Below are 26,784 nucleotides of genomic sequence, written 5' to 3'. Positions count from 1 at the left end.
GCTTGTTTGTCGCCGTTATGTGTTCTATCCTGGGGCCAATAGGATTCTGAACGCCAGACGGAGTGGCCGAGCGGTTCTAGGCGCTTCAGTCGGGAACCGCGCGACCGCTACGGTCCCAGGTTCGAATCCTGCCTCGGGCATGGATGTGTGTGACCTCCTTAGGTTAGTTAGGTTTAAGTAGTTGTAAGTTCTAGGGGACCGATGACCTCAGATGTTAAGTTCCACAGTGTTCAGAGCCATTTGAACCGTTTTTATGATTCTGAACCTGTCGCGGAGGTAAAGGCGTAAATTCATTGACACGATTATCAGAACTGACTGTTTGTTCATTATAATCCGAAGCAGAAGTAGGCCCAACGGCGGGAGTGGAAGGAACAAGATCAGCAACCGGCGACGCTGCAATAATGACGGCTTTAATACAAAACCCTCCGCGGATAATTAGACCGAACGTGTCCACTTTCATTACATAGGTAGCAGGTCCCCTCTTGACCAGTATACATGATACGAATGCCGTAACTACACACTTGTAAATGCGATGGAATATTGCGTTTGACATGCATTTCCACGGAACGAATTCCACTATAACACTGTAATCTGTGTTGAGCAGACCAGCGCTTATGACGGACGTTTTCACGTTACCATATGCAGTCAATATCTGCGCCAGAAAGTTGTCATCAACTTCCGGTGTGAGGTTTGAAACCTTCCCGTCTCCTCTATTACGCAACCTTCCCTTCTACAAAAACCTATGAAACCTTCCGTTAGGATTACTATCTCTTGCTTAATGATAACAAATGAAATCTTCCCTTTGAAATAAATTCTCTTTCTCAATAATAATAAGTGCAGTCTTCGCATACAAATTTAAATGCTGCTTTTTAAAAGTGATTTGCTGATTATTTCGACGAAACATAGAATGTGTCTTCGTCGTGGCCCTCAGTCGTTACCTGCAATAATCCAAAACTGTTCCTTACCTTTCTTACTGTTACTGGATCGCCATATGACTACTACATCGAACTGCGACATGAATATACTTACTCTGTTCTACTATACTCTAATAGCTGCTGGTGAGGTGTCATAATAAGTGGCTGTATTTATTACCAAAGCTGACGTTATTCTTTAATTAATTTGACCGAAGTTACGTAATTTTGCAAAGTTTTAGTTGACGTTTATTGGGATGGATTATAATCAGTAATGCAATATTGCTGGCAAAAATTAATTATATTCTGAAAACGATTCTTCAAATATTTACTGTTGGTAATGAAATGATTTTACAATCGTTCAAATGGGACTTACTTTTTACAATAATCTTACAACTAGCATTGCGCAAACGTACCTTCAGTAGTCTTGAGTTTCTCAAAAAAAAAAAAAATAAATAAAAATAAATCAATAATATTAGTTCCTCTTATGATAATAGTTAGCTGATGTCTCTGTACATCCGTTTATAATCCCTTGTAAATCATAGCTGGTGGCTGGCAGGCACACCGCTCCTCTCAACCTCTCGCTTCACATCTCGCTTACTACTGACTTCCTACGAACGCTAAAATGCGGTCTCTCCCGCCAACAATGCTTTCTGGTGCAGACAATCCCTGCTACCATTACAAAATGTATCAATGCGTGGTCTTTCCCGCTCTTTTCTTAAAATGTATCCATACGCGGTCTCTCCAGCCCATTTTAAAATTGTATCAATGTGCGGTCTCTCCCGCCAACAATACTTTGGTGCAGACATTCCCTGCTACAACAATTATTTCAAAAATGACAAATATTAATTACTCCTACTTAATCCTATTAATAAAATATAAACATCTGTCATAAATTGTGGTTTACAATAGACAATAGAAGTATACACGCCTTACAGGTTGAATACTCGAACACTGGTATATTCGATTTCAGCATCTGCGAGGGACACCGTACTAATGGAATTATCGCGATGTTTGAACGTGACTTGAGAACCGTGTCGCGACAGTAATCTTTCAACGTGAAGGGGATCCACAAATTTCACGTAAAGCACGTACTCGTCTGCGTCAAAATAAGCGATGTGGGCCTGATGAGAGTTCACATGAATTGTATCGACAACCCAATCTTGGATTCCTAGAGACGCGGGCTGCACGAGTCGCGTTGTTTCATCGAAAGTAAAGCACACAGTACCTTTCCGTGGAACACACTTGGAAACCATGGTAGCCATAGCGGAGCGGCCGACGCCGCTGCAAGTAAACGAACACAGACAGGCAGTAAAGGCGGAGCGGAGGCGCTACGACTCACTCGGCAGAAAGAACAACACTAACGAGGAAAACTCCACACAAGCGACGCTGCGGCAAGTAAAATAAACAAGAACATTCCCGCTACGTGCTGAAAGCGGAACTGCCATTTGGGTATTCGTGCACGGGTCACGGCCAGACCGAAACTTCCATATGTCGTGAACCATGCGTCTACGACCTGTACTCGTACGTCCATTGTGCATATTCTCGTACAGGTCAGACGTTGTATTTGAAAATCGCTTGCCCAGTATCGGCAGATAAATACGATATTGCAGTGCCAGTGTTATTCTGATTACAATACAAAGTTCCTTTGGACATGCATGCTGACCCGTACGGGAATATACATAATGGATGTACGAGTAAAAGTCGTAGACGCATGGTTGGCGACATATACAGGGTGGTCCACTGACCGTGACCGAGCCAAATATCTCATGAAATAAGTGTCAAATGAAAAAACTAAAAAGAGCGAAACTCGTCCAGCTTGAAGGGGGGAACCAGATGGCGCTATGGTTGGCCCGCTATATGGCGCTGTCATATGTCAAACGGATATCAACTGCGTTTTTTTAAATAGGAACCCCCATTTTTGTTACATACTCGGGTAGTCCGTAAAGAAATATGAATGTTTTAGTTGGACCACTTTTTTCGCTTTGTGATAGATGGCGCTGTAATAGTCACAAACATATGGCTCACAATTTTTGAATAACAGTTGGTAACAGGTAGGTTTTTTAAATTAAAATACAGAACGTAGGTACGTTTGAACATTTTATTTCGGTTGTTCCAACGTGATACATGTACCTTTGTGAACTTATCACTTCTGAGAACGCATGCTGTTACAGCGTGATTACCTGTAAATACCACATTAATGCAATAAATGCTCAAAATTATGTCCATCAACCTCAATGCATTTGGCAATACGTGTAACGACATTCCTCTCAACAGCGAGTTCGCCTTCCGTAATGTTCGCACATGCATTGACAATGCGCTGACGCATGTTGTCAGGCGTTGTCGGTGGATCACGATAGCAAATATCCTCCAACTTTCCCCACAGAAAGAAATCCGCGGACGTCAGATCCGGTGGACGTGCGGGCCATGGTATGGTGCTTCGACGACCAATCCACCTGTCATGAAATATGCTATTCAATACCGCTTCAAGCGCACGCGAGCTATGTGCCGGACATCCATCATGTTGGAAGTCTTTCAGTGAAACATCTTGTAGTAACATCGGTAGAACATTATGTACGAAATCAGCATACATTGCACCATTTAGATTGCCATCGATAAAATGGGGGCCAATTATCCTTCCTCCCATAATGCCGCACCATACATTAACCCGCCAAGGTCGCTGATGTTCCACTTGTCGCAGCCATCGTGGATTTTCCGTTGCCCAATAGTGCATATTATGCCGGTTTACGTTACCGCTGTTGGTGAATGACGCTTCGTCGCTAAATAGAACGTGTGCAAAAAATCTGTCATTGTCCCGTAATTTCACTCGTTCCCAGTGGCAGAACTGTACACGCCGTTCAAGGTCGTCGCCATGCAATTCCTGGTGCATAGAAATATGGTACGGGTGCAATCGATGTTGATGTAGCATACTCAACACCGACGTTTTTGAGATTCCCGATTCTCGCGCACTTTATCTGCTACTGATATGCGGATTAGCCGCGACAGCAGATAAAACACCTACTTGGCCATCATCATTTGTTGCAGGTCGTGGCTGACGTTTCACATGTGGCTGAACACTTCCTGTTTCCTTAAATAACGTAACTATCCGACGAACGGTCCGGACACTTGGATGATGTCGTCCACGATACCGAGCAGCATACATAGCAGACGCCCGTTGGGCATTTTGGTCACAATAGCCATACATCAACACGATATCGACCTTTTCCGCAATTGCTAAACGGTCCATTTTAACTCGGGTAATGTATCACGAAGCAAATATCGTCCGCACTGGCGGAATGTTACGTGGTACCACGTACTTATACATTTGTGACTATTACAGCGCCATCTATCACAAAGCGAAAAAAGTGGTCCAACTAAAAGGTTCAAATTTCTTTACGTACTACACGAATATGTAATAAAAATGAGGGTTCCTGTTTAAAAAAAAAAAAAAAACGCTGTTGATATCCGTTTGACCTATGGCACCGCCATGTAGCGGGCCAACCATAGCGCCATCTGGTTTCCCCCCTCAAGTTAGACGAGTTTCGTTCTTTGTAGTTTTTTCGTTTGATGCTTATTCCGTGAGATATTTGGCCCGGTCACTATCAATGGACTACCCTGTAGAAGATGGAGACGGGCCGTGAGACATGCACGGATAGCAAAATGGTAAGGCAACCGCTCGCGATAAGCGGGAAATCCGCGTTCGAGTCCCGATCCGGCACAAATTTTCATTGTAGTCATTCCATTCTACAGCTGATTGTAGTTCTTATTCGCAGTTCGGAATTCATCTGATGAGTTAATAGTAAGATCGCCACGTATGCAGCTCTCATTGCCGCTCCACAGTGTCTGTAGTGGCTCTTGAACAACAAAGCTTGACGACCACTGCTATAGATCGATTGAGTTTTACTTCGCTAATAACATTTCGTGTATTAATCTTCACTGATTCCATCCCGATTACCCCCATTCATTTCATGTCACTCAAATGTATTCCACTAACCACTGAATTACGCTCTGCTGCTGAAGAGTCCTTTAAACACTCGCGTTACTGGAGCACAGTAGCGAGGTTGGGCCCGATCGATTTCGAACAAACGGCACCTGCCTTTGTGACGATTGTCGGTACGCGCCGGGGGACGAGTTATTTCGATCGGCGCCGCCTTGCGGAGCAAAGTGTGTGGGCGGTCGCTAGGTGGGCGTGCGTGGCTGCCGGCTACCGGCTGGCGGCAGGTGCGCCGATGATTTAGTGGCAGTAGCGGCGGCGGCGGCGCTGCGCGGGTCGAAGCCCGGGTCTCGCGGGTGCACGCCGCAGTACGCGCCCCATCCCACTGCCCCGGCCGCCCCCACCCCGCCCCCTCCGCCCACAGCTGGCGGCCCCACCCGCCCCCAGTGGCCGCCGCCGGGCCCGGGCTGCGGTGCCGTGGGGTGGGGTGAGTCAGCGCCGGAGCGTCGGTACAGTCGCGGCGCGCTCGCGATAGAGCACCGCCACACGGGGGCAGGTGCCGGGCTGCGCCGCCGCCGCCTCCCTGCCCTCGCGACTAAACGTTACACTGAGATGGCAGAAGCCAATGAGATAGCGATATGCACGTACACAGATGGCGGTAGTACCGCACACACGAGGGATAAAAGGGAAGTGCATTGGCGGAGATGTCATTCGTACTCAGGCGATTCACGTAAAAAGGCGTCCGATGTGATTATGGCCGCACTACGGGGATTAAAAGACTTTGAACGTGGAATGGTTGTTGGAGCTAGACGCACGGGACAATCCATTTCGGAAATCGTTAGGGAATTCAATATTCCAGATAGAGGGTGACAATTATTGAACCACATGAAATAAAAGGGTCATAATTCCTGAACGGTTTGCGTTAGGACGTTCAAACTGCAGGGTTGCCTGCGGGACATGATGAGAATTGTTGGTGTGAATATGGTTTGGTTTACCTACGAACCCACTTTCATTTGGATGGCTTTGTCAGTAAATTGGTGTATTTGGGGGACTGAGATTCCGCATTTCGTGGTCGAGAAGTCTCTTCATCTTCAACGGATGACTGTGTGGTGTGCAATGTGCACTCACAGAATAATCGGTGCGATATTCCATTACGGCACGGTGAACACCGAACGGTACATGAAGCTTTTGGAAGATGATTTCATCCCCATTATCCAAAGTGACCCTGATTTCGACAAGATGTGGTTCATGCAAGACACCATCGAAGCAGGGGAGTGATGCCCTGGAGGAGCACTTCGGAAACCGCATTCTGGCTCTGGGGTTCCCAGAGGCCACTGGAATGGGTCTCGATTGGCCTCCATATTCTCCAGGTATGAACACATGGGACTCCTTTTTCTGTGACGATATTAAAGACAAGGAGTACAGTAGTAACCCCAAAACCACTGCTGCACTCAAAACAGTCATCCAAAAGACCATCGACAGCATCGATGTTGCGACATTTCAGCGGCTTGTGCAGAATTTCGCTGTTCGCCTACGCCACATCATCGCCACTGATGACAAGCATGCCGGCCGCGGTAGCCGTGCGGTTCTAGGCGCTTCAGTTGGGAACCGCGCGACCGCTACGGTCGCAGGTTCGAATTCTGCCTCGGGCATGGATGTTTGTGATGTCCTTAGGTTAGATTTAAGTAGTTCTAAGTTCTGGGGGACTGATGACCTCAGATGTTAAGTCCCATAGTGCTCAGAGCCATTTGAACCATTTTTGAAGACAGGCATGTCGAAAATCTGAATCCGAATATCTGTAGTGACCCCATGTTGTATAAAGTGTGTGGGCGCCGTTGTTTGTAATAATTTACGTTTTCTTTCATGTAGTTCAATAATTGTCAACCTGTACACAGTGTCAAGGTATGCCGAGAAATTTCAGGCATTACCTCTCGCCAAGGACAACGCAGTGGCCGACGGCCTTCACTTAAAGACCGAGAGCAGCGGCCTTTGCGTCGACTTGTCAGCGCGTTAGGACAGAGCGGTGAAATTTGCCGTTAATGGGCTACAGCAGCGGGCAACCGACGCGATACTCTTTGCTAACAGCACGACATCGCTTACAGCGTCTCTCTTGGGCTCGTGACCATGTCGGTTGGACCCTAGGCAACTGTAAAACTGTGGCCTGGACAGATGAGTCTCGGTTTCAGCTAGTCAGAGATGATGGTAGGGTTTGCGTGTGGCGCAGGCCCCACGATTCCGTGGACCCAAGTTGTCAACACAAAGCAAGCTGTGGGTGGCTCCTTAATGCCTTGGACTGTGTTTATATGGAATGAACCGGGTCCTCTGAATGCTGGGCTACTTGAAGACCATTCGCAGCCATTCATGGACGTCATGTTTCCAAATAACGAGGAAATTTTTGTGGATGACAGTGCAGTATGTCACCGGGCCACAAGTGTTAGTGACTGATTTGAAGAATATTGTGGAAAATGCGAATAATGATTTGGCCACCCAGGTCGCCCGACATAAACCCCATTGGACATTTATGGAACATAATCGAGAGGTCAGTCCGTGCACAGCATCCTGCACCGGCCACTCTTTCCCAATTATTGACAGCTATGGATCAGTATTTCTGAAGGGGACTTCCAACGACTTTTAGAGACCATGCCACATCAAGTTGCTGCACTACGCCGGCAAAAAGAGGCCAGACATGATATTAGTAGACATACCGTGACTTTTTTGACCTCAATATATCCCTGTGTTTTTCCATAATGGACTAAAGAACACTGTGACTGTGGCATACATTACGGGAAAGTTTATTTAAAAGGTTCCATTCCACCTGTCTAAGGTTTTCGTTTATTTTCTATAATATCGTGATGTTTATGTCTTCGGCTAATATCAAATATCAGAATTCAGTGCTGGGGACACAAGGTACGATTTATGACCTGCTGGAAAGGGCGAGCAGCAACCTGTGACTGTTTGTTGATGACTCTGTAGTGTACGGGAAAGTGTCACGATATGCAGGATCATTTAGATAGGTTTTCTATTTGGTCTGATGAATGGCCGCTTGCTCTAAATGTAGGAAAATATAAGTTAATGCCGATGAGTAGAAAAAAAACCTATAATGTTTGAATAGAGAATAAGATGTTTCAAAAACAATATATATATATATATATATATATATATATATAGAGCCTATTAAAGTATAGGGTGTTTCAAAAAGAATGACCTGATTTCAAAACTCCATATTTATTGATAAAACCATACTATAAACATGAAATGAATTGCAAAATATTCCAAAAATCTATAAATATGGGGTTTTGAAGTCAGCTCACTCTTTTTGACACGTCCTGAATTATGTTGTCAAAACTATCGATCGCTGAGCCAAGGCTCGGTTATTGGAGGGACGAATACATCGTCTATTTTATATTCATTATCTCGAGTTGTCGGTTTTCTTCTGTTTCCTTGGTTACTGTCACATGCTGCAAAATGGCTACTCCGCAACAGAAATTATTTTGTGTCCTCGAGTTTGCGAAGGGTAATTCCGTATTACAGCGCAAGGATGTTTCAGGTTGAAGTACAAACACTGATACTCCGAAAGGATGGAACATTCGCAGATGGTATCGACAGTTTTTAGACACAGGCTGTGCATGTAAAGGAACGAGTCCTGGCCACCCTCGTGTTTCTGACGAAAATGTCCCACGAATTCAAACCGCCTTCCAACATAGTCCTAGAAAATCAATTGGTCGTGCTGCTCGGGAACTAAAACTGCCATCGACAACAGTTTGCCTTGTTTTGAGACGTCGATTGGTTATGAAGCTGACAAGTTACAGCTGTTACGGGCTCTGCGTCATGACGACAAACGCAAACATGTGGCATTTTGTGACGAGTTGCAGAATGTTATTGACAATGCTAACACTTTCACACAACGCTTCGCTTTCAGTGAAAAAGCGCAATTCCGTAAACGAACTAATATTCGGATTTGGAGCCTACAGGGCCCACATGCACTCACTGAAAATATACGAGATTCACCCAAAATTATTGTGTTTTGTGCCATGTCCCTCTCATCTCTTTACGAGCAATTCCTCTTTGACGGAAACATCGTTAGCATTCATCTTGCTATGTTATAAACTGAATGTTTCGGAGGCTGATTGACGACAGGTTCATTTTCCAACAAGACGGGGCACCCCCTCACTGTAGTCGCGAAGCGACTGAATATCTGAATGAAACCGAGTGTTGAATTTGACGTCAGACAGCAGGGGATGTAGCACTTCTCAGCTGACCTCCACGATCACTGGATATAACACCCTGTGACTTCTTCCTGTGGGGTTTCATCAAAGACGCCGTTTATGCGCCAACACTACCACAGAACCTAGAAAAGCTGAAGAACCGCATCGGTACTGCCACAACATTAGTGACGATGGACGTCCTTACCCGTGTATGAGAGAAATTCAAGTATCGATGTGATAAAGAGTGTGTCGCTGGTGGATGACATATTAAACATCTGTAATCTAAACTTGAGAGATTCTTAAATATGTCCCAAGTTTCATAATTCTGTGTCTTACAGTTTAATAAATATATGGGTTCGAAATATGTATCATCTTTTTGGAACCCCTGTATTAGTGGTATGCCGCTTGACACAATCACATTGATTAAATATCTACCATAACGTCGCAGAGCTATGTAAATTAAAGGAGCAGGTGAGCTCAGTAGTAGGGAAGGCGAATGTCAGTTCTGTTTTATTAGGAGAATTCTAGAAAAAAAGTGTAATTCATCTACAAAGGAGACTGCCTATAGCACACTAGTGCGACCCATGCTTGGGTACTGCTGCAGCGTTTAGGATCCGCACCAGGTCGGATTAAAAGGAGGCTTAGAAGAAATTCAGAGGCGGCCGCTAGATTTGTTACTAACAGGTTCGCAATACACGAGTATTATGGAGATGGTTCGCGAACTGGAATGGGGATACGTGTAGGGAAAACGACAACCTTATCGAGAAACACTATAGAGAAAAACAATTTATGGCTGACTGCATAACGACTCTCCTGCAACCAACGAACATTTCGTGTAAAGATCTCAAAGACAAGGTAAGAGAAATGAGGGCTGTCATTTTTCCCTTCTTTGTGACCGGAACGGGAAATGAAGTAACTAGTACTGGTAGAAGGTACCCTCCGCTAATAAGCGTATGGAGGCTTACCGATTATGTACTTAGATCTAGACGTATATGGCTAAATTTGTAGGTGATTTGAAGATATGTAGCATGCGAAGTTTAGTAAACAGAGCTGTTAGCTCTGGCACTAACAGTGGGTTAACCTGCCCACGCGTCGGGTACAACTGATCTTGGATGACAGATATGGGCCAGTCATTCCATGCTGCTTCAGCTCCGTGCCAGAGCTCATTAATCGTAGCGACTGGCCAAAATCTAAGTGCAAGCCTCTACTGAGGTCACAGTGAGTTGCTACGCACAGGTACAGCTGATCTAACACTACACAGTGCGGTCACCAATCTGAAATTTTTGCGCAAAAGTATAAACCGTCAAATATTGTGCACTTCACGCAGAACTTCTTACGCTGTAGAGGAACTGAGCAGGATGAGAACAAACCTCCCTGGTGCGCGAAACTTAAGGACGAAAGTAACTTTGTATGACGTGTCACTGCCAAGTAACATGGCTCTATGAAACTTGGACCATACATAGAAAGAAATACTACAGTATAGTACCGAAAGTAACTGAAAGAAATATGCAGTGAGAAGAAAAAAAATTGATATTTTGATTCAAAGACAATAATTACACTGGATTCATCGCAATCCATGACGGTCCCCTGGACATTATAAAAGGCGGGACATGGGTGTTTGACCACCACGGACGGCAATGCATGCTGACCAACGTGCTCCCAAGCTGGAACAAGGTAAGTCCTTGTAGTAACGCCTTCCATTCCCCCACCACTGTGATTGACATTTGCTGGGTGATCGCTGGTGCACGTGGACGTTCTGAGCTTCATATAATGTGAAAAATACAGCTTATATATCACATGATACAGAAAAACATTCAGGAGATTTTGAGTACAAATAGGTTGTTCCTTATTGTACAACAAAGGTTTGTGAATTTATTTCCCTAAATGTGACATTTTAAAGTGATGCTATCCCATGTTTACCAGATGCTCATGTCTCAGAAAACGGAGTGTCGTCAACTGTGATTTCCAGAAGCTGTTTAACCTTGTCTACGATTTATGCTGCTTACGAATGAACATTCCAGGTCATCAAACATAAGCGCTTGAATAAACTGGTATCCTTCAACGATACTTACAAATATTACACCAGATGGTTGCTTAAAGGCGCCTCTGCTCACATTGAGTGAATGTGAGCTAATGTAATTGTTTATACGGCTTCCAGTGAACTCGCCATATTTTAACTTCGAATGTCTGAGGGATGCAATACCGTCGTCGACAATCATGGTATCAACGCGGCTAATTTACTTCCTTCTGAGTGATGAAGGATAACGGTTAAAATTTAGATAAATATTTAAAACAGGGAATTAGAAACGCTTGTCACTCATCACATTAATTTAGTCGGTTGTTAGGCATACTTTCGAATAAAAAAACTTCTGTCGGATATCATGCTCTATAATGTTGCCGTAAAGAAGCTGAAATAAAATACAATTTATTCTATTATTACAACTAATCAGCGACAAAACGGTGGAGATGGGCCTATTGTTATTTTCTTTTTTTTCTTTTCTGCAGCATTTTTGAAACCAGTGAATTTAACATAACATTTGGAAACGGAGGCATAAAAAATGTTTTGATATTGAAGAGGACTAAAAACGAAGGAGATAGGATACATTATAGATGAGTTAACACTGCCACCGACCGACTAGGGATGAAAACTTCGGACTTGTTGCTTCGAGCCATTGATCGCCAGTCACAGTTCTTAAAATTATATTAATATAACAGGGGCACTGAGGAGTGGGTGTATGGTTGATACTCCAGCGGTGTATTGGTTAGTCTAGTATTAGTACCCTACATATCTGCTGTCATTGTTCAAAATGTTCAAATGTGTGTGAAATTTTATGGGACTTAACAGCTAAGGTCATCAGTCCCTAAGCTTACACACTACTTAACCTAAATTATCCTAACGACAAACACATATACCCATGCCCAAGGGAGGACTCGAACCTCCACCGGGACCAGCCGCACAGTCCATGTCTGCAGCGCCTTAGACCGCTCAGCTAATCCCGCGCGGCGCTGTCATTGTTATTCTAGGTGTATATACGAGGGCTGTCCAGAAAGTAAGTTACGATCGGTCGCGAAATGGAAACGACTATGAAAATCCGATAAAGCTTTGGAAAGATGTGTTGGGCAGTGTCTCTAGTATGACTCTAGGTAGAATTATGTCGCTATTTTCATTCCTGAGCTCTTAGTGAGCTCGTAAAGATGTTATAGAAAATAGTGTCTCCCGCCAAGTACGAGGGCCTGGTGAGAATTTTCCCCTGAAGCTATGCAACCAACGTTACATAACTGTCGTGCGGTTTCTTCTTCAAGACAATTCTCAGCCTCATTCTGCAGGGGCAATGAAGATGTTCCTGCATCGTTTCAATTGGAAATGTTTGGTTATCCACAATACAGCCCGTAATTGTCTCCCACTGAGTTTCATCTCTGCTCAAACGAACCGCTGGCTATGAAGACAACATTTTGGCACAGACAAGGAGCTTTAGGCCAGCGTAGAGAATTGGCGGAAAGCACTGACGGCTGCCTTCTATGATGAGGGTATTGGAAAATTGGTACAACGCTACGACGAATGTCTGAGTCAGAACGGCGACTACGTAGAGAATTAGCTGAAAGGTGTAGCTACCTGTTACAACTGAAACATTTCTGATTTTCACTGTGATTTTCATTTCGCGATCAATCGTAACTTACTTTCTGGACAGCCCTCGTACATGTTTATAACTCGTTTCTCTGATAATACGCATACACTGTCTTATACTTTATTATATAGGTTAAGAGTAGAGTATTGCGGCAATTCATTTTGGGCTATGGTACGGTTATGTCAATGGACCTAAGTTTTTTGTTGTAGGACAATCGTCGCTTTCTTCTTGTTCTTCTCCTTCTGCATCTCTCCTATGGAATCCGTCATGAGGTAGCATATAGGCTTGTTGTCTGTGGGTTGGTGGTCGTATATAATTTCAATATGTAGCTTTGGTGGTCTCTGTCTGTGTGTTAAGTTTAGTACATCGCTCTTCGTTTTTAATTAATGCGTATACAGGTGTTCCACGAGGAATGATCAGAATTCAGGGATACGACAGGAACGATCCTTTGAAGCACAATGAATCTAGCAACCATGGGCTCTAAAACGCATACCTTAACACCTATGAGCACTTCTTAACCTTCGATACTGTGAAACAAATCTCTTCCACTGGAAGCTCTTTGCTTCTCTCTTGGGTGGAGGTACTATGGACCAAAACAAGAAAAAAAGTTCAGCAAGCATGGACTCTAAAAGTGCATACCTTAAGAACTATGAGCACTTGTTCAGTAGAAGAGGTGTGTCACTCAGCAGCGGATATAAACAAGTGCTGATAGCTCTTTCGATAAGCATTTTAGAGCCCATATTTACTCGTATTGGGCAAATTTTTTTCGTATTTTGGTCCATACTATGACCTTCCAAAACCTGGAAAGCAAAGAGTTTGTGGTGGAAGAGATTTGTTTCACATTTCTTAAACTATGCGTTTTAGAGATAATGTTTATTGGACTTTTCGCTCTGAATGATCGTTCCTGTCCTATACTGAGTGCTGACCATTCCTCCTGGGGCACCCTGTATATGTGGTTCTGTATTACTGTTGTCTTGGTAAGATGTTTCTCTGATGTTTCTGTACTGTCCGCAAAAAAAGACCGCGTGTTCTGGGGCATTTTATGTTCCTGTCATTTGGCATAGGCCCTATATCACATAGGCTATAGGCTGGCGCTTAGTGATACGCCAGTGTCGCGGCAAACCATTATTCATTTTTTCCAGTGGGTGACGGATCTGGGGAACGTGCTGGCCTGGGAAACAATCGGATATCCTCTGCATCGAGCAAGGCCGGGACGGTACGGGCAACATGTGGTCCTGCGTTATCTTGCTGAAATATAACGCTTTTCAGAATCGAAGATAGAGGACGTCATTGATCTCTAAATGTAACGGCTGCTCTTCCAAATTACGCGCTATGCGAACCAGAGGCGATCGTGATGAGCACCAAGAGGCAACCCACAAACCCACACCAACAACGCAGCTGCTGGGCCAGTATGGCGGTGATGAATGCAATCTGACAATGTACGTACCCTCGGAGCCTCCACGCACTATATGTCCGCCGTGATACTGTCTGCAGAAATTGAAGTCATCTCAAAAGACAACGTGGTGTCGTTCCTGTGTCCACTGTTGTCGTTGGGCCCCTCAATATTGTCTGTAAGCTTCTCTCTCTGCCGTCGCATCAATGGAACTTTACATGGTCGCCATGCTGACTGTCCGTGGTGATCAAGTCGTCGACGCACCGTCCGTGTGAATTGAATACCTGCCTTGCTACGACCAAGGGCATTTTCTGACTAAAGTGGAGGCCCACGAGAAAGACATACGCTGGCACGTACGTCAGAGCACGTGACACTGCAGGTCTTACCAGTGCCAGCAGCCGTCTCCGGCGAGGAGCGAGTAACTATTTCAAACGAGTTTACAAATTCTTGAATGCGCTTTTAAATGCACGCAAGTTATCGATACCACACGACAAAACTCAGACCTTTAGTTGGTACCTTCTCAATTTCATATTTATGTCCCGTGGGCCCTGCACAGAGCTGAGATTTTGCGAAGAGTGGCGGGGCATCCGACTAGCGAGACGTCACAAGTTCTTTGCAGGGCCCGTATACCTCGTTGGTCCCGACTAAAAGTACGTGACGTGGCTGTATCATGCCGCATGACGCAGCGAACGGTGTTAATAGTCACGCTGTCAACATCTGTATTTAGGCAGTTGAAAACAGTTACTATCTTCATATATAGTTAAAGGCTACCCGGCCATTGACCTTCGTCTGTGCGAGTGCGCACAGGTTGCTCGAACTCTTACGGGAATCGTCAACTTAAGTGGGCGCGAGTAACGAGTGAATGGGCGGAGTATCTGTTAGGAACATTACGTATGTAGATTGTGGACAGTTGGGAATATGGGTCTCATTGGAAGTGTGCAAGGCATAAGTCCCCGCAGTCGCGCTATTCATCTGTGTCTTCGGTGACTCAGGTGGATAGAGCGTCTGCCATGTAAGCAGGAGATCCCGCGCTCGAGTTCCGGTCGCGGCACACATTTTCAGCTGTCCCCATCAAGGTATGTCAACAACACCTGTCGGCAGCTGAGGGTTTCCATTAATTATCACTTGAAAATGACTTGAGGCTGATATTGTGCTACAGTACAGAAAATAAACCAATGGTGGAATGAAATCATTTAAAACTTCGTAGCAGCTGTGGGTCAAGAAAATACTCATACTATGTTTGTTTGCATGACTGTGGTAAGATACATTTTACGCCAGAAAAATAGCGCACTAGGCAGTTAAATTTCATGGACATCAGCAAAGAGATGAAAAAAACCAACACACATTTGACATATACCGAAAACCGTCAACAACAGGCACATTTAAGCATGAGACATCACAACACACGAATTCTCAACTTACTTAGATACTTAGATACAACTCTACAGACTAAACACAGTATCATTAGACAGAGACAACTACCAAAAAGAAATGAATACCGTTATACGAATAGCCACAAACCATGGATACAAATGGCCGTGCGGTTCTAGGCGCTGCAGTCTGGAATCGCGAGACCGCTACGGTCGCAGGTTCGAATCCTGCCTCGGGCATGGATGTGTGTGATGTCCTTAGGTTAGTTAGGTTTAACTAGTTCTAAGTTATAGGGGATTAATGACCTCAGAAGTTGAGTCTCATACTGGTCAGAGCCATTTGCACCATTTTGAACCATGGATACAAAGGTTAATAATAAAATCAAAAAACAGAAAAGAACAAACACCCAGCTGTCACCAACACAAGGAGAGAATCCTTTACGAACAAACAAAGAAAATAAAATAACAGGAATAATGCAAAGTGAGAAAGAAACAGAAAACGGAAGATGGTACACAATGGATACAACCACAAACATAGAATAACCAATATTTTCAAAAACAAGGCATAAAAAGCCCACCAAACCAACAATTCAATTCAAAAATACTATACAAAAACAACAGGAAAAACTTATCTAAATCGGAACTATACCAACTGAAATTCAATACATATGATGGAAGATACATAGTTCAAACCAGGGTGACATATGACACCAGATACAAAGAACATATAAGAGCATGGAAGCATAGAACAAATCGTTCAACTTTTGCAGAACACTTACACCAACGCCAATATAAAATTACCACCAGAGACATAGGCACGGAAATCTTAAGGATAAACAACAACAACAAAAAACACCTTCTCACCTTACAAGAAAACTACCACATTCAATAAACAGTAACAGAAAAGAAACAGCTCATAAATGATCAGATCAACCTATCAAACCTTACACTCTCTAAACTGATTGACCATTTAATGTAACGTCAAATATACACATATAACCACAGGCTTCACTTGCCGTTGTCATATCCTCCTAGTTTCTTTCTTATAATTACCATTCCCGCCCAAAAACATCGAGCCACACTTCACAATTACCGCCTCCCGCAATCTCCTCTCATATCTCTCCCGAACATATATTTTCACTAATTTACAGTAACTGATACGCACACATCCACACACACACACACACACACACACACACACACACACACACACACACCACCCTCTAACCTCCCCGACCTAATCTCTCTCTCTCTCTCTCTCTCTCTCTCTCTCCTCTCCCTTCTCATTCCCCCCCCCCCACACACACACACACACAAACACTCGAATTATATAAAAAGCATGTAGTTCCACAGGTTGGCAGTGCTGATGACCTACACAAAAACAAACGAGCAGACATAAACAATGTAATACTGTGCTGAGTGAGAACAAGCCCAACTTTAATTCAATCTCCAAAATGGAAGTGTAAATAACGCAGATGCAGCGTAAGAAAAAGTGCAGAAAGGCGAAAGATGCCAAGTGTATGTGTGATGTCTTTCGACGTAATCCTTTGCTAACAAAGAGCGAAGAAGCAGTGGTTTGAAGAATATGTCACTAAGAGGCAGAAACACAGTAAGTAAAGTGCATACCAACTTTAGAAACAAAAATGCTGTTTTTAATGTGAAACGATCAAAAATGTAGAAACATATATTTCCAGTTTACAGAATGACCACAGAAGATGCTTCATAAGTAAAATCGTAACGCTTCTGGTGTGAAACTCTTTAATCAAATTGCAGTAAGCTTAACGCGAAAAATCAGTAATAATTGGAATACTAATACAATTGAGTTTTGTCACTTTCGTCCATCTCTTCCTGGGTGTGCTACTCTTTTATCTCTGCATACATATTATGTCATACGTGCTCGCCGGCCGGAGTGGCCGTGCGGTTCTAGGCGCTACAGTCTGGAACCGGGCGACCGCTACGGTCGCAGGTTCAAATCCTGCCTCGGGCATGGATGTGTGTGATGTCCTTAGGTTAGTTAGGTTTAAGTAGTTCTAAGTTCTAGGGGACTGATGACCTAAGATGTTAAGTCCCATAGTGCTCAGAGCCAGCCAAACGTGCCCGACCGTCTTACGTCTTGTAATCATTATTTGTGTTTACAGATTTTTCCGTCTACTGCTTCTTCTCGTGCCAAGACAGTTAATCCTTGATTCATTAGCACTCGTTCCACTAATTTGTGCCGTTCTTCTCCTAAGAGATCTCTGTGAACTATCCTAAAAAAACACTGTCAATTACGTACTACAGGGGAAGATGATGAAATAATTTTTAGTTGGATCCTCTACCCACTCGCCACACAGGACGACTTGCAGGGGGCACCACAGCACTTTAGTCTGCTTCTGGAACACCCAGTTTCTGTATTCAGCCGTTCACCCTGCAGGCCGATAAAAATCCAAGCCTGGCTTGAATTACATCAGCTGCGCTGCAGAGTAGCCTATCGGCCAGGCGCAGCAGGTATGTTCCCTCTCCTCGAGCAGTGTTAGAACAGAGCGCCCTCGGCAGTCGTGTTAGTTTTGGATCAGAAGGTTCAAGCAAAATGATGCTCGTTCAAACGTGGCAGTTATTTAGTATAGTAACTGCTGTACTTTTAACCCAGCGCTAAAGAAAAAACACCAGATTGCGCACCAGGAGATGGCTGTTACATCGGACGGTGCCGTAACGATCTTTCACAGTTCGAAGGAGATAGTCATCAAAATATCGTAAGTCTTCAAGATACGGACAGTTTCCAACTTCACGTGATAATGGGCCCAGAGAGAGGCAGACAAGTGCAGCTAGTATGACAAGAGAAAGAAAAATGTCATTTTGTGCGACAACTATTGGGAATGTAGTTGAGAGCTTCTGGGAGGAAAAATGAGAAAGTAATGATCGGGCATGTAGGATACATCGCACAAGTTATTTGTAAGCAATTTCCTTTGTGGACTGATTGCATTTCCCGATTATTCCACCAATGAACAGTTGCCGGTCAACTTCTTTACCTACGACTAAGTCTATATGATCGTTCATTTCACATACCTACAAATTGTTATACTCATTTACTTGCGTGCGCTGTGATTCGTTGATATTGTACTCATAGGATACTACGTCTTTTAGTGAAGTTCAAATATTACACTTTTGAACATTAAACACATGTTGCTCACGTGTGCAGCACTTTGAAATCAAGATCTGACTGAATATTTGTGAAGCCTTTTTCACACAATACTTCATACAGATACCTGCATCTTCCGCGAAAAGCCTGAGCTTACCGTCAATAATGACTATATAATCATTAACATACAGAATTAACTGCAAGGATCACAATATACTTCCTGGGGCAGACCCAAATTTACGTCTAGCTGTCGATGAGTCTACATCCAAGGTAATTGTATTGTGATATTCCGTAGAGAAATGATTTCGGAAGATCGAATTCTCTGTGATGCAGTAATGTCACTAAGAGACTGTAAAATTGATTTGGATACTTTACTGACTACATAAGACCATATCTGATTATGATTTCTTGTCAAATCGGTAGGCGCAACTTTTTCTTCGATATCACGGAACCACTGTCGTATCGCTATCGTTACGTTCATTCTGGCTTCGTTCGTTTGTCAACAAGGTGTTAACACTGTTTAAATCAGCGATGAATCTGTTTCGCGTCTTAGCAGTCTTTTGACCTGGATACTAAGTCGTCAGTTACCTGATACGCCCATACGTGACTGAGCAGCACTGGTTCCCTTGGATTTTATCCATTGGTACTCGACATTTTCGTCCCTATAAATGAAAACTGGATATTGTTTGTCAAAATAATATGCAATCCGCTTTGTTACCACATTTGCTAAGCATAAATTTTGTTATAAACACCTATAGACGTTGGTGCTATACCTACATCAACGAGTTTGTGACACTTACCAGGAGATCAACGTCATTGACCTCACAAGTCGATTGTGTTAGTGCTCAAGGTATTATTTATTCGAAAAAGCAAAAGAGGGAATGAATTAACAACTGTACCACCGCTGCCCAAAATCTTGCAGAGTCAATTGCGCTTGGAGTCGCTAGCGGAAGATGATCTTTGCCAGATGCAGGAAACAGCTGATACAGAAACAGGGATTCCATGGTGTGTTATCCGCAGTTACAGTTGGTGGTAATCGAAGGGAAGTGCCATTTCTGGAGATTATTCCTGGACCTTCCAGCTCCAGATAGAAGGCGGTTGCGTGACCTCCAGTTCTGTTCACGCCCAAGTGGAAAAGTTCCCGAATGAGCTGACCATGTCTCTTTTCCTTGCTGTGGTGCTGCTGTTTGCACACTGAAGTGCCCTTAATCAAACTTCTGCTGGACCTCAACCTTGAGGCTGCAGGAACGGGCCCATATAATGGATGGCTTTCCCGATAACATACCTTCACGAATCCTTGTCCATGACATTTGTTTTAACCGCGTCAGTCTCTCAGTCTGTTTATGGCAACGGTCACGAAATTTAGGCGCGACATTACCGAAGTTTTCTCTAAGGCGTCCAGCCATTGCAGCTCCTGAGGCAGGCAGTTTATGATAGGAACCATCTACTTCGCTACCTACCTTTGACACTTACCTTCTTCCAGATTGTTTTGCGTTCAGATTTTATAACCTAACTAGATATTTTATAGATCCTTAAGTCGATAAACTGTCGGTGCGATATATGTTTCAGTAGGGATTTAAGGTTTCACTGCTGTACACTGCTAGTTTCATCCATGTTTCTGTTCTAATATTATATGGGGACTATCACTTTTTTATAAGATAAACTAATTCCGGTTGGTTGGTTGGTTTAGGGGGAGAGGACCAAACAGTGAGGTCATCGCTCCCATTGGATTAGAGAAGGATAGGGAAAGAAGTCGGCCGTGCCCTTTCAAAGGAATCATCCTGGCATTTGCCTGCAGCGATTTAGGGAAATAACGGAAAACCTAAATCAGGATGGCCGGACGCGGATTTAAAAGGTCGTCCTCCCGAATCAGAGTCCAGTGAGCTAACCACTGCGCCATCTCCGTCGGTAACTAACTCCGGTACCTTGAAACACTTCCTCTGTAGCTTTCACACAGTTTTGGTAGAGATCTCTCCAGTGGGCCGAATTATACGAGGGCACTGAAAAGTAACGCCTCCGAATTTTTTTATGTGAAAACTCTTCATGCTTTTAAAATGAAACATATGTTATTAACATTCTACATCTTTATCCTCAAAATATACGTATTTGCAGCCCTCTGCCGCTAGAGGGCTCCGGATTGTAGCGTGTAACTTGGCGGTGTGTAACATAACCATGTCGGTGCGTGAGAAACAGCGTTCTGTAGTCGAGTTTTGACTTCCAACAGTTCATCCACATATGACAACGCGAGATCACACACGAGCGCTGTGACATATGCAACAATCCAACGTCTTGGTTTCACTGTCATCGATCTTCCTCCATTCAGTCCCGACTTGGCCCCTGTCCGATTTTCACCTGTTTCCAAAAGTTAAAGAACGCCTTCGTGGACTTTGATAGTGATGAAGCGGTGCAACCAGAGGTGAGACTTGGTTCCGTCAACAATGTCAAACATTCTACAGTGACGGTATCAACAAACTGGTCTCTCGTTAGGAGGAATGTGCTCGTCGGCAGGGCGACTATGTTGAGAAGTAAATGGGTAGACACGAAGAATATAAACGTAGAATGTTACTAAAGTACTAAAAGTTACTAAAGCTTTCAGAGTTTTCACATAAAAATTTCGGAGGTATTGCTTTTCAGTACGCCCTCGCACAGTGGTTAAAGTACGGTTGGAGGACGGCATTGATAGAATAGAATCATGGACTGTGAAAAAACCGGCAAAGAAAGTGATCGAAGAGTTTGAGACGTGGTGCTGTTCAAGGATATCGTAAATAAGGCGGACTGATAAGAAACGACGAGGTTCTCCGCAGAATCGTCAAGGAGAGGAACATGTGGAAAACATTGACAATGAGAAGAGACAATCTAATAGGATAAGTGGTAGTTGTAGGATGGAAATAATGTAGAGGAAAATCATACTGTAACAAATCCAACAAACAATAGAAAAAATTGCTACTTTAAGGTGAAGTGATTGGCAGAGGAGGGGAATTCGTGGCGAGCCGCATCAAACACTTAGAAGACCGATGACTAAGTTATACAAAACAAACTTTTCTAGACAACACATGTTTAAATGACGAAAATTGGGTGAAGAGAAAAATATATGGGAGAGTGTGGGACCTTGAGGCTAGTGTACCTAGGAACAAATTATATTTCTTGGTCGATGTTTCATTCTAGTGATAGATGTTAGTGTCACGTGAAAGAATGCGCACTAGAGACCGCTATGAACATATTCCAGCATTTTCTGCTGTTTTTGTTGTTGTGAGACGAGTTGTGCTTTGTCTGTCATTTGTAAATACTTTTAGTTCTACAGATTCAAGGGCTGTATAATATATTAAAGCTATTTGGAAGATACCGTTACTCCTTCAGTTACAGAATTCTCTGATGAGTAAAATTCTGTATATTTTTAAAAGTAGTTACGTAACGGGTGAACGTTTAAACTATACTCTGTCGATCTTGCATCATCATGTACCTTGAAACGGTCTTTGACCATATAAAATTTAATATTTGCAGTTGAATTTTACCTATCTAGAAAACGGAAATTTCTATTAGTTTCCAACGGCTTCTGTTTCAAAATATATTCAACTTGTAACTTGTTTTTCGTAATACTTTTATTTTTTTGAGAGCACATTGTGATCGTGTTGTGATAACGTAATAATGTAACATATAGACTATTAAATACAATTTTGACAAGATTTTCTCGATCGCTATACTTTTAAATTTCTGCGGAATATTTGTTCCTGGAATATTTTTCCACATTTTGAAAAATCTCATATTTCCGAACTAATTTTTGTAATCCTAAAAAAAAGACTGCAGCGCATTAAAAGTGAATGCTTTTATTTATAAATGGAATAAGAAGATATATTATACTTCTATTACAAGGCAGACAATGAACGATTATCCGAAAGGTGTTCCTAGGTCCTCACTCTCTCCTACATTCGATCGGTAGTCAGAGGACACGAAGCACAAAATACATTAGGAAAGACATTGAAAGCGTGTGTGTTGCATTATTTTTCAAATGGACAAAGTGACCACGTGGTCACAACGATTAACTGATAAAGCGAAAACAAATTGGAGATGTCACTGCAAAGGTAAGCCTACACGCAGTTTTAAATATTTCACAGCAGGAACTAGCGTAAGCTCAAGTGGAGAATGTTGCGTTCAGACCACTGCCTTCACCGACCTGAAGAAATGACAGGTCGTGTAAAAAAAATAAAATTGTATGCTGTGTACCAGAGTGGCGTGCGATGTCAGCATTTGTTTGGACAAAATCATCACACTGGAATAGCAAAAGCCTTAAGCCCAGCACGGATGGATGTACATAGGTTTACCCATCACAATGTGTGGCCCTGATCATTAGGAATATGGTAGCCGGAGTGGCCGAGCGGTTCTAGGCGCTACAGTCTGGAACCGCGCGATCGCTACGGTCGCAGGTTCGAATCCTGCCTCGGGCATGGATGTGTGTGTTGTCCTCGGGTTAGATAGGTTTAAGTAGTTCTAGGGGACTGATGACCTCCGAAGTTAAGTCCCATAGTGCTCAGAGCCATTTGAACCATTAGGAATATAGCCTGTGCGTCATTGTTCGTATAAACAAGTCATAGCAAATACGCGATTTAATGAAAAATAAATTGCAATTTAATAGCGATTAGACCGCAAAATTCTGCTAACGGCCTTGTCAAAGAAGGCGGAGGAGCGGACAGAGATTCATGGCACTCTCTTGTTCTAAGGGTGGGAAACTGCCAGTGAGGATGCGCTCGACAGGAAGTAGTGGCAAAAGTTTACTTTTCTAAAAGAGTCATCCGATATATTGCTTTCTCCTATATACATCTTGCAAAAACAGCATAAAGGTAAAATTAGATTCAAATCACACGGAAGCACTATTCAAGATTGGAACAGGTAAGGAAGGAAGTGACAATGGTACATAACGTACCCTCCCCACACCGTATGGAGGGTTGCTGAGTTTACGTGTAGATGTAGCTAGTGGACTCTACATTAGAGATGGCAGTTATCATTGATCCATCCGGTTTCCGGTTATTCGTTTTCTTTTCTTTTTTTTTTTTTTCACGGCTGTTTCTCCTGCCTGTTGCAACCGCTCCAAATTACCAGTTTCTGACATTACCGAATTTCATTTTTTATTCCTTTTATTTCCTGTAATAAACTTAAAGACTGCAAAATTTTGACTCACTCAGTTTCAAGATACACAGAATCAAAATATTAAATTGAATAGGCAAATAAAAGAAAACTTAGTTCGTGCACCGTTCACGTTTTTTCTTGAAAACTTGTAAGTGGCTGAATTCTACAAAAAAAAAATCACCAGTATTCTCTTAGTAACAGTAATTTTTTGGAACTCTGTTCAAAAATCACGCTGTAATCGAGGATCATACCACTGTTTGGGCAAACTGAGGTTGAAAATATTTTTCGTGTTAATTTGTCCATTTCAAGCAGTACAAGCAGATAAAGGCATATTTCGCAGACACATGCAACACATCGGCTACTTTATATTTCTGCTGTATAATATGAATGAATTGCAGTTAAGTTTTTAATGTATTAATATTATCATAATTTCCATGCTCTTTTATTATTTCATAGAAATGGCAGAGAAATCTGTAATTTTTTAAAGTAAATGAAGCACTGCACTGCTGCCTCCCTTCGTTAAAATTGTTTCCAGACTGGGGTTGGTGCCATTCTCCAATACAACGGATGCCGGCGACAACAGCGAGAAATTACCGTACAGACCAGTCCTGTACACTCAACTTACACGCGTATCTTAAGCCACAACACATGAAAACAATTCTTAATTCATGTGTTTGATGCTCGTTTCTATTGACACTGTTACTAAACTAGTACTGATCGCTCTTCCCATTGTGTACAATAACACAATATTTAAAACCAGTGCAAATTTTACTAATAAAAATTACTCTTTTTTTTAAAAAAGAAGTTTATTTAAAAACGATAAATTTTAGTTCTGCCGCTATGGTTAAGTGACAATTAGATTTTTTCTCGGTTACTAGTAAAAAAAACTGTTATAACCGAGACCAAATACAGATTATACAGGACTAAAACACCTACTCTACATCGATGCAGGACACACTCTGCTGAAGAAGAAACCTATAGATGTATGAGCCACCTTCGACCAGTGTCAACCCAAATATGAATAAACTGCAGAGTCAGTGCTGAACGAAATGATCATGTTTCAAAGGACTTGCTTCGCCCTTCCTCTGGTTGTAATGACCAGCAGCTTACTATGCGTCTTATTTTTCTTGCGTGGGATATTACAGGGGGTAGGACGGAGTGGGTGGAGGGTATAAAGAATCTAGTCCTATTGGAACTTCTTTTCAGTTAACGAACTCTACGATATCACCTGAACTGAAGCTAGTTCTGAACTGATTTCCATGCGTAAATTACACAATAGATGTTTGTGAATATTCATTAAATTTTCTGGCTGTTTGGCACAGTTTTTTCGTAAATATAATTTTTCACTTGTATGTGGAAATATCTGCAAAATTCGGTCTTACGCTATGAAAATTAATCGGCAAACAATCAACAGCAAATAAACTAAAAACAAATCTATATTAATTTTGCTGTTTTCACTATTCAGTTTTAAATGCAGATAAAACATATGTTTCTATTTATATTTTATTTATTTTACAATCAGTACGTAATCGATATTACCACATACCTGGAAGTTTCTACTTTTTATACTTACAAATTTTGTAACTTTTGTCATTTGATATTATCACTACATGTCTTTACGCAAATACGTATCGTCGAACTATATTATACACAATAAATGCGATAAATAATATAAAAACCGAAGTTACCTAAATTTTCCTTCGACTAACAGATTATTCAGGATTGCTCTAGAACAGTTACACATCTTATATTCCGTTCGTTTGGCGCCAGTTTCTTTTGTCTCGCGTCATTCTGTTCTTGATATGGTTGGGGGTAACGCCTAGAGAGCTCTCTGGAATGTGCATTAGACACAGACAAAGAAAGGAGCTCTGTATTTTATATTTTGACACATACTTGCGACAGTCTGAAAATGTATGTGAAACGTTTTGTAAAATAATAACCAAACAACGATTTATAACTGCGAAACTGCTAACTCCAGCATGAGTCGTTCAAGAACCCTGGACCTATATACACTGAGGTGACAGAAGTCATGGAATACCACCTAATACCGTGTCGGACCTCCTTTTGCCCGACATATTACAGCAACTAGACGTGGCATGGACTCAACAACTCGATGGAAGTCCCCTGCAGAAATACTGAACCGTGTTGCCTTTGTAGATATCCATAATTGTGAAAGTGTTGCCGGTGCATGATTTTGTGCATAAGCTGAGTGATCTCTCGATTACGTCCCGTAAATGTTCGATGGTATCCATGTCGAGCGATCTGGGTGGCCAGATAATTCACTCGAATTGACCAGTATGTTCTTCAAACCAGTCGCAAGAAATAGTGGCCAGGCGACATGGCGCATTGTCATCCATAAAAATTCAATCGCTGTTTGCGAACATGAAGTCCATGAATGGCTGAACATGATCTTCAAATAGATCAGTGGGATCAGAGGACCCAGTTAATTCCATGTACACACAGCCCACACCATTTTGGAGCCACCACCAGGTTGCACAGTGCCTCGTTGACAACCTAGGACCATGGCTTCGTGGGGCCTACGCCACACTCGAACACTACCGTCAGCTGTTACCAACTAAAATCGGGATTCATCTGACAAGGCCACGATTTTCCATTCGTCTCGAGTCTAACCGATACGGTCGCAAGCAGAATAGGCGATGGAGGCGATATCATGCTGTTAACAATGACACTCGAGTCGGTCGTCTGCTGCCGTAGCCCATTAACGGCACGTTTCGCCGTACTGTCCTAGCGGATACGTTCGTCGAGCGTCCCACATTAATTTTTTGCGGTTACTTCACGAAGTGTTGCTTGTCAGTTAGCACTGACAACCCTACGCAAACGCCGCAGCTCTCGGTCATTAAGTGAAGGCCGTCGGAGATTGCGTTCTCCTTGGTGAGAGGTAATGCCTGCAATTTGGTATTCTTGGCACATTTTTGACACTGTGGATCTCGTAAAACTGAATTTCCTGACGATTTCCGAAATGGAATGCCCCATGCGTCTAGCTCCAACTACCATTCCTCGTCAAACTCTGTTAATTCCTGTCGTGCGACCATAATCACTTTGGAAACCTTTTCACGTCAATCGCATGAGTTCAAATGCCAGCTCT

General features: G+C 42.9%; 1 protein-coding gene across 1 annotated transcript in view; it reads right to left on the bottom strand.

Annotated features, from left to right (window-relative positions):
* Positions 1 to 5,090: 5,090 nt before the first annotated feature.
* Positions 5,091 to 26,784, bottom strand: part of LOC126092674 (uncharacterized) — a 107,957-nt gene continuing 86,263 nt past the window's right edge. Inside the window, exons 3-4 of the mRNA XM_049908396.1 lie at positions 5,359 to 5,452; positions 5,091 to 5,312 (exon numbers count right to left, since the gene is read on the bottom strand). Of these exons, the coding sequence (XP_049764353.1) occupies positions 5,091 to 5,312; positions 5,359 to 5,452 (316 nt within the window). The remainder of the gene's footprint in view (positions 5,313 to 5,358; positions 5,453 to 26,784) is intronic.

This window comes from Schistocerca cancellata, chromosome 7 (assembly GCF_023864275.1).
Source record: "Schistocerca cancellata isolate TAMUIC-IGC-003103 chromosome 7, iqSchCanc2.1, whole genome shotgun sequence".
Taxonomy (NCBI): Eukaryota; Metazoa; Arthropoda; class Insecta; order Orthoptera; family Acrididae; genus Schistocerca; species Schistocerca cancellata.
The sequence above is the reverse complement of the archived record's forward strand: the minus strand, read 5'-3'. Positions and strand labels throughout refer to the sequence as shown.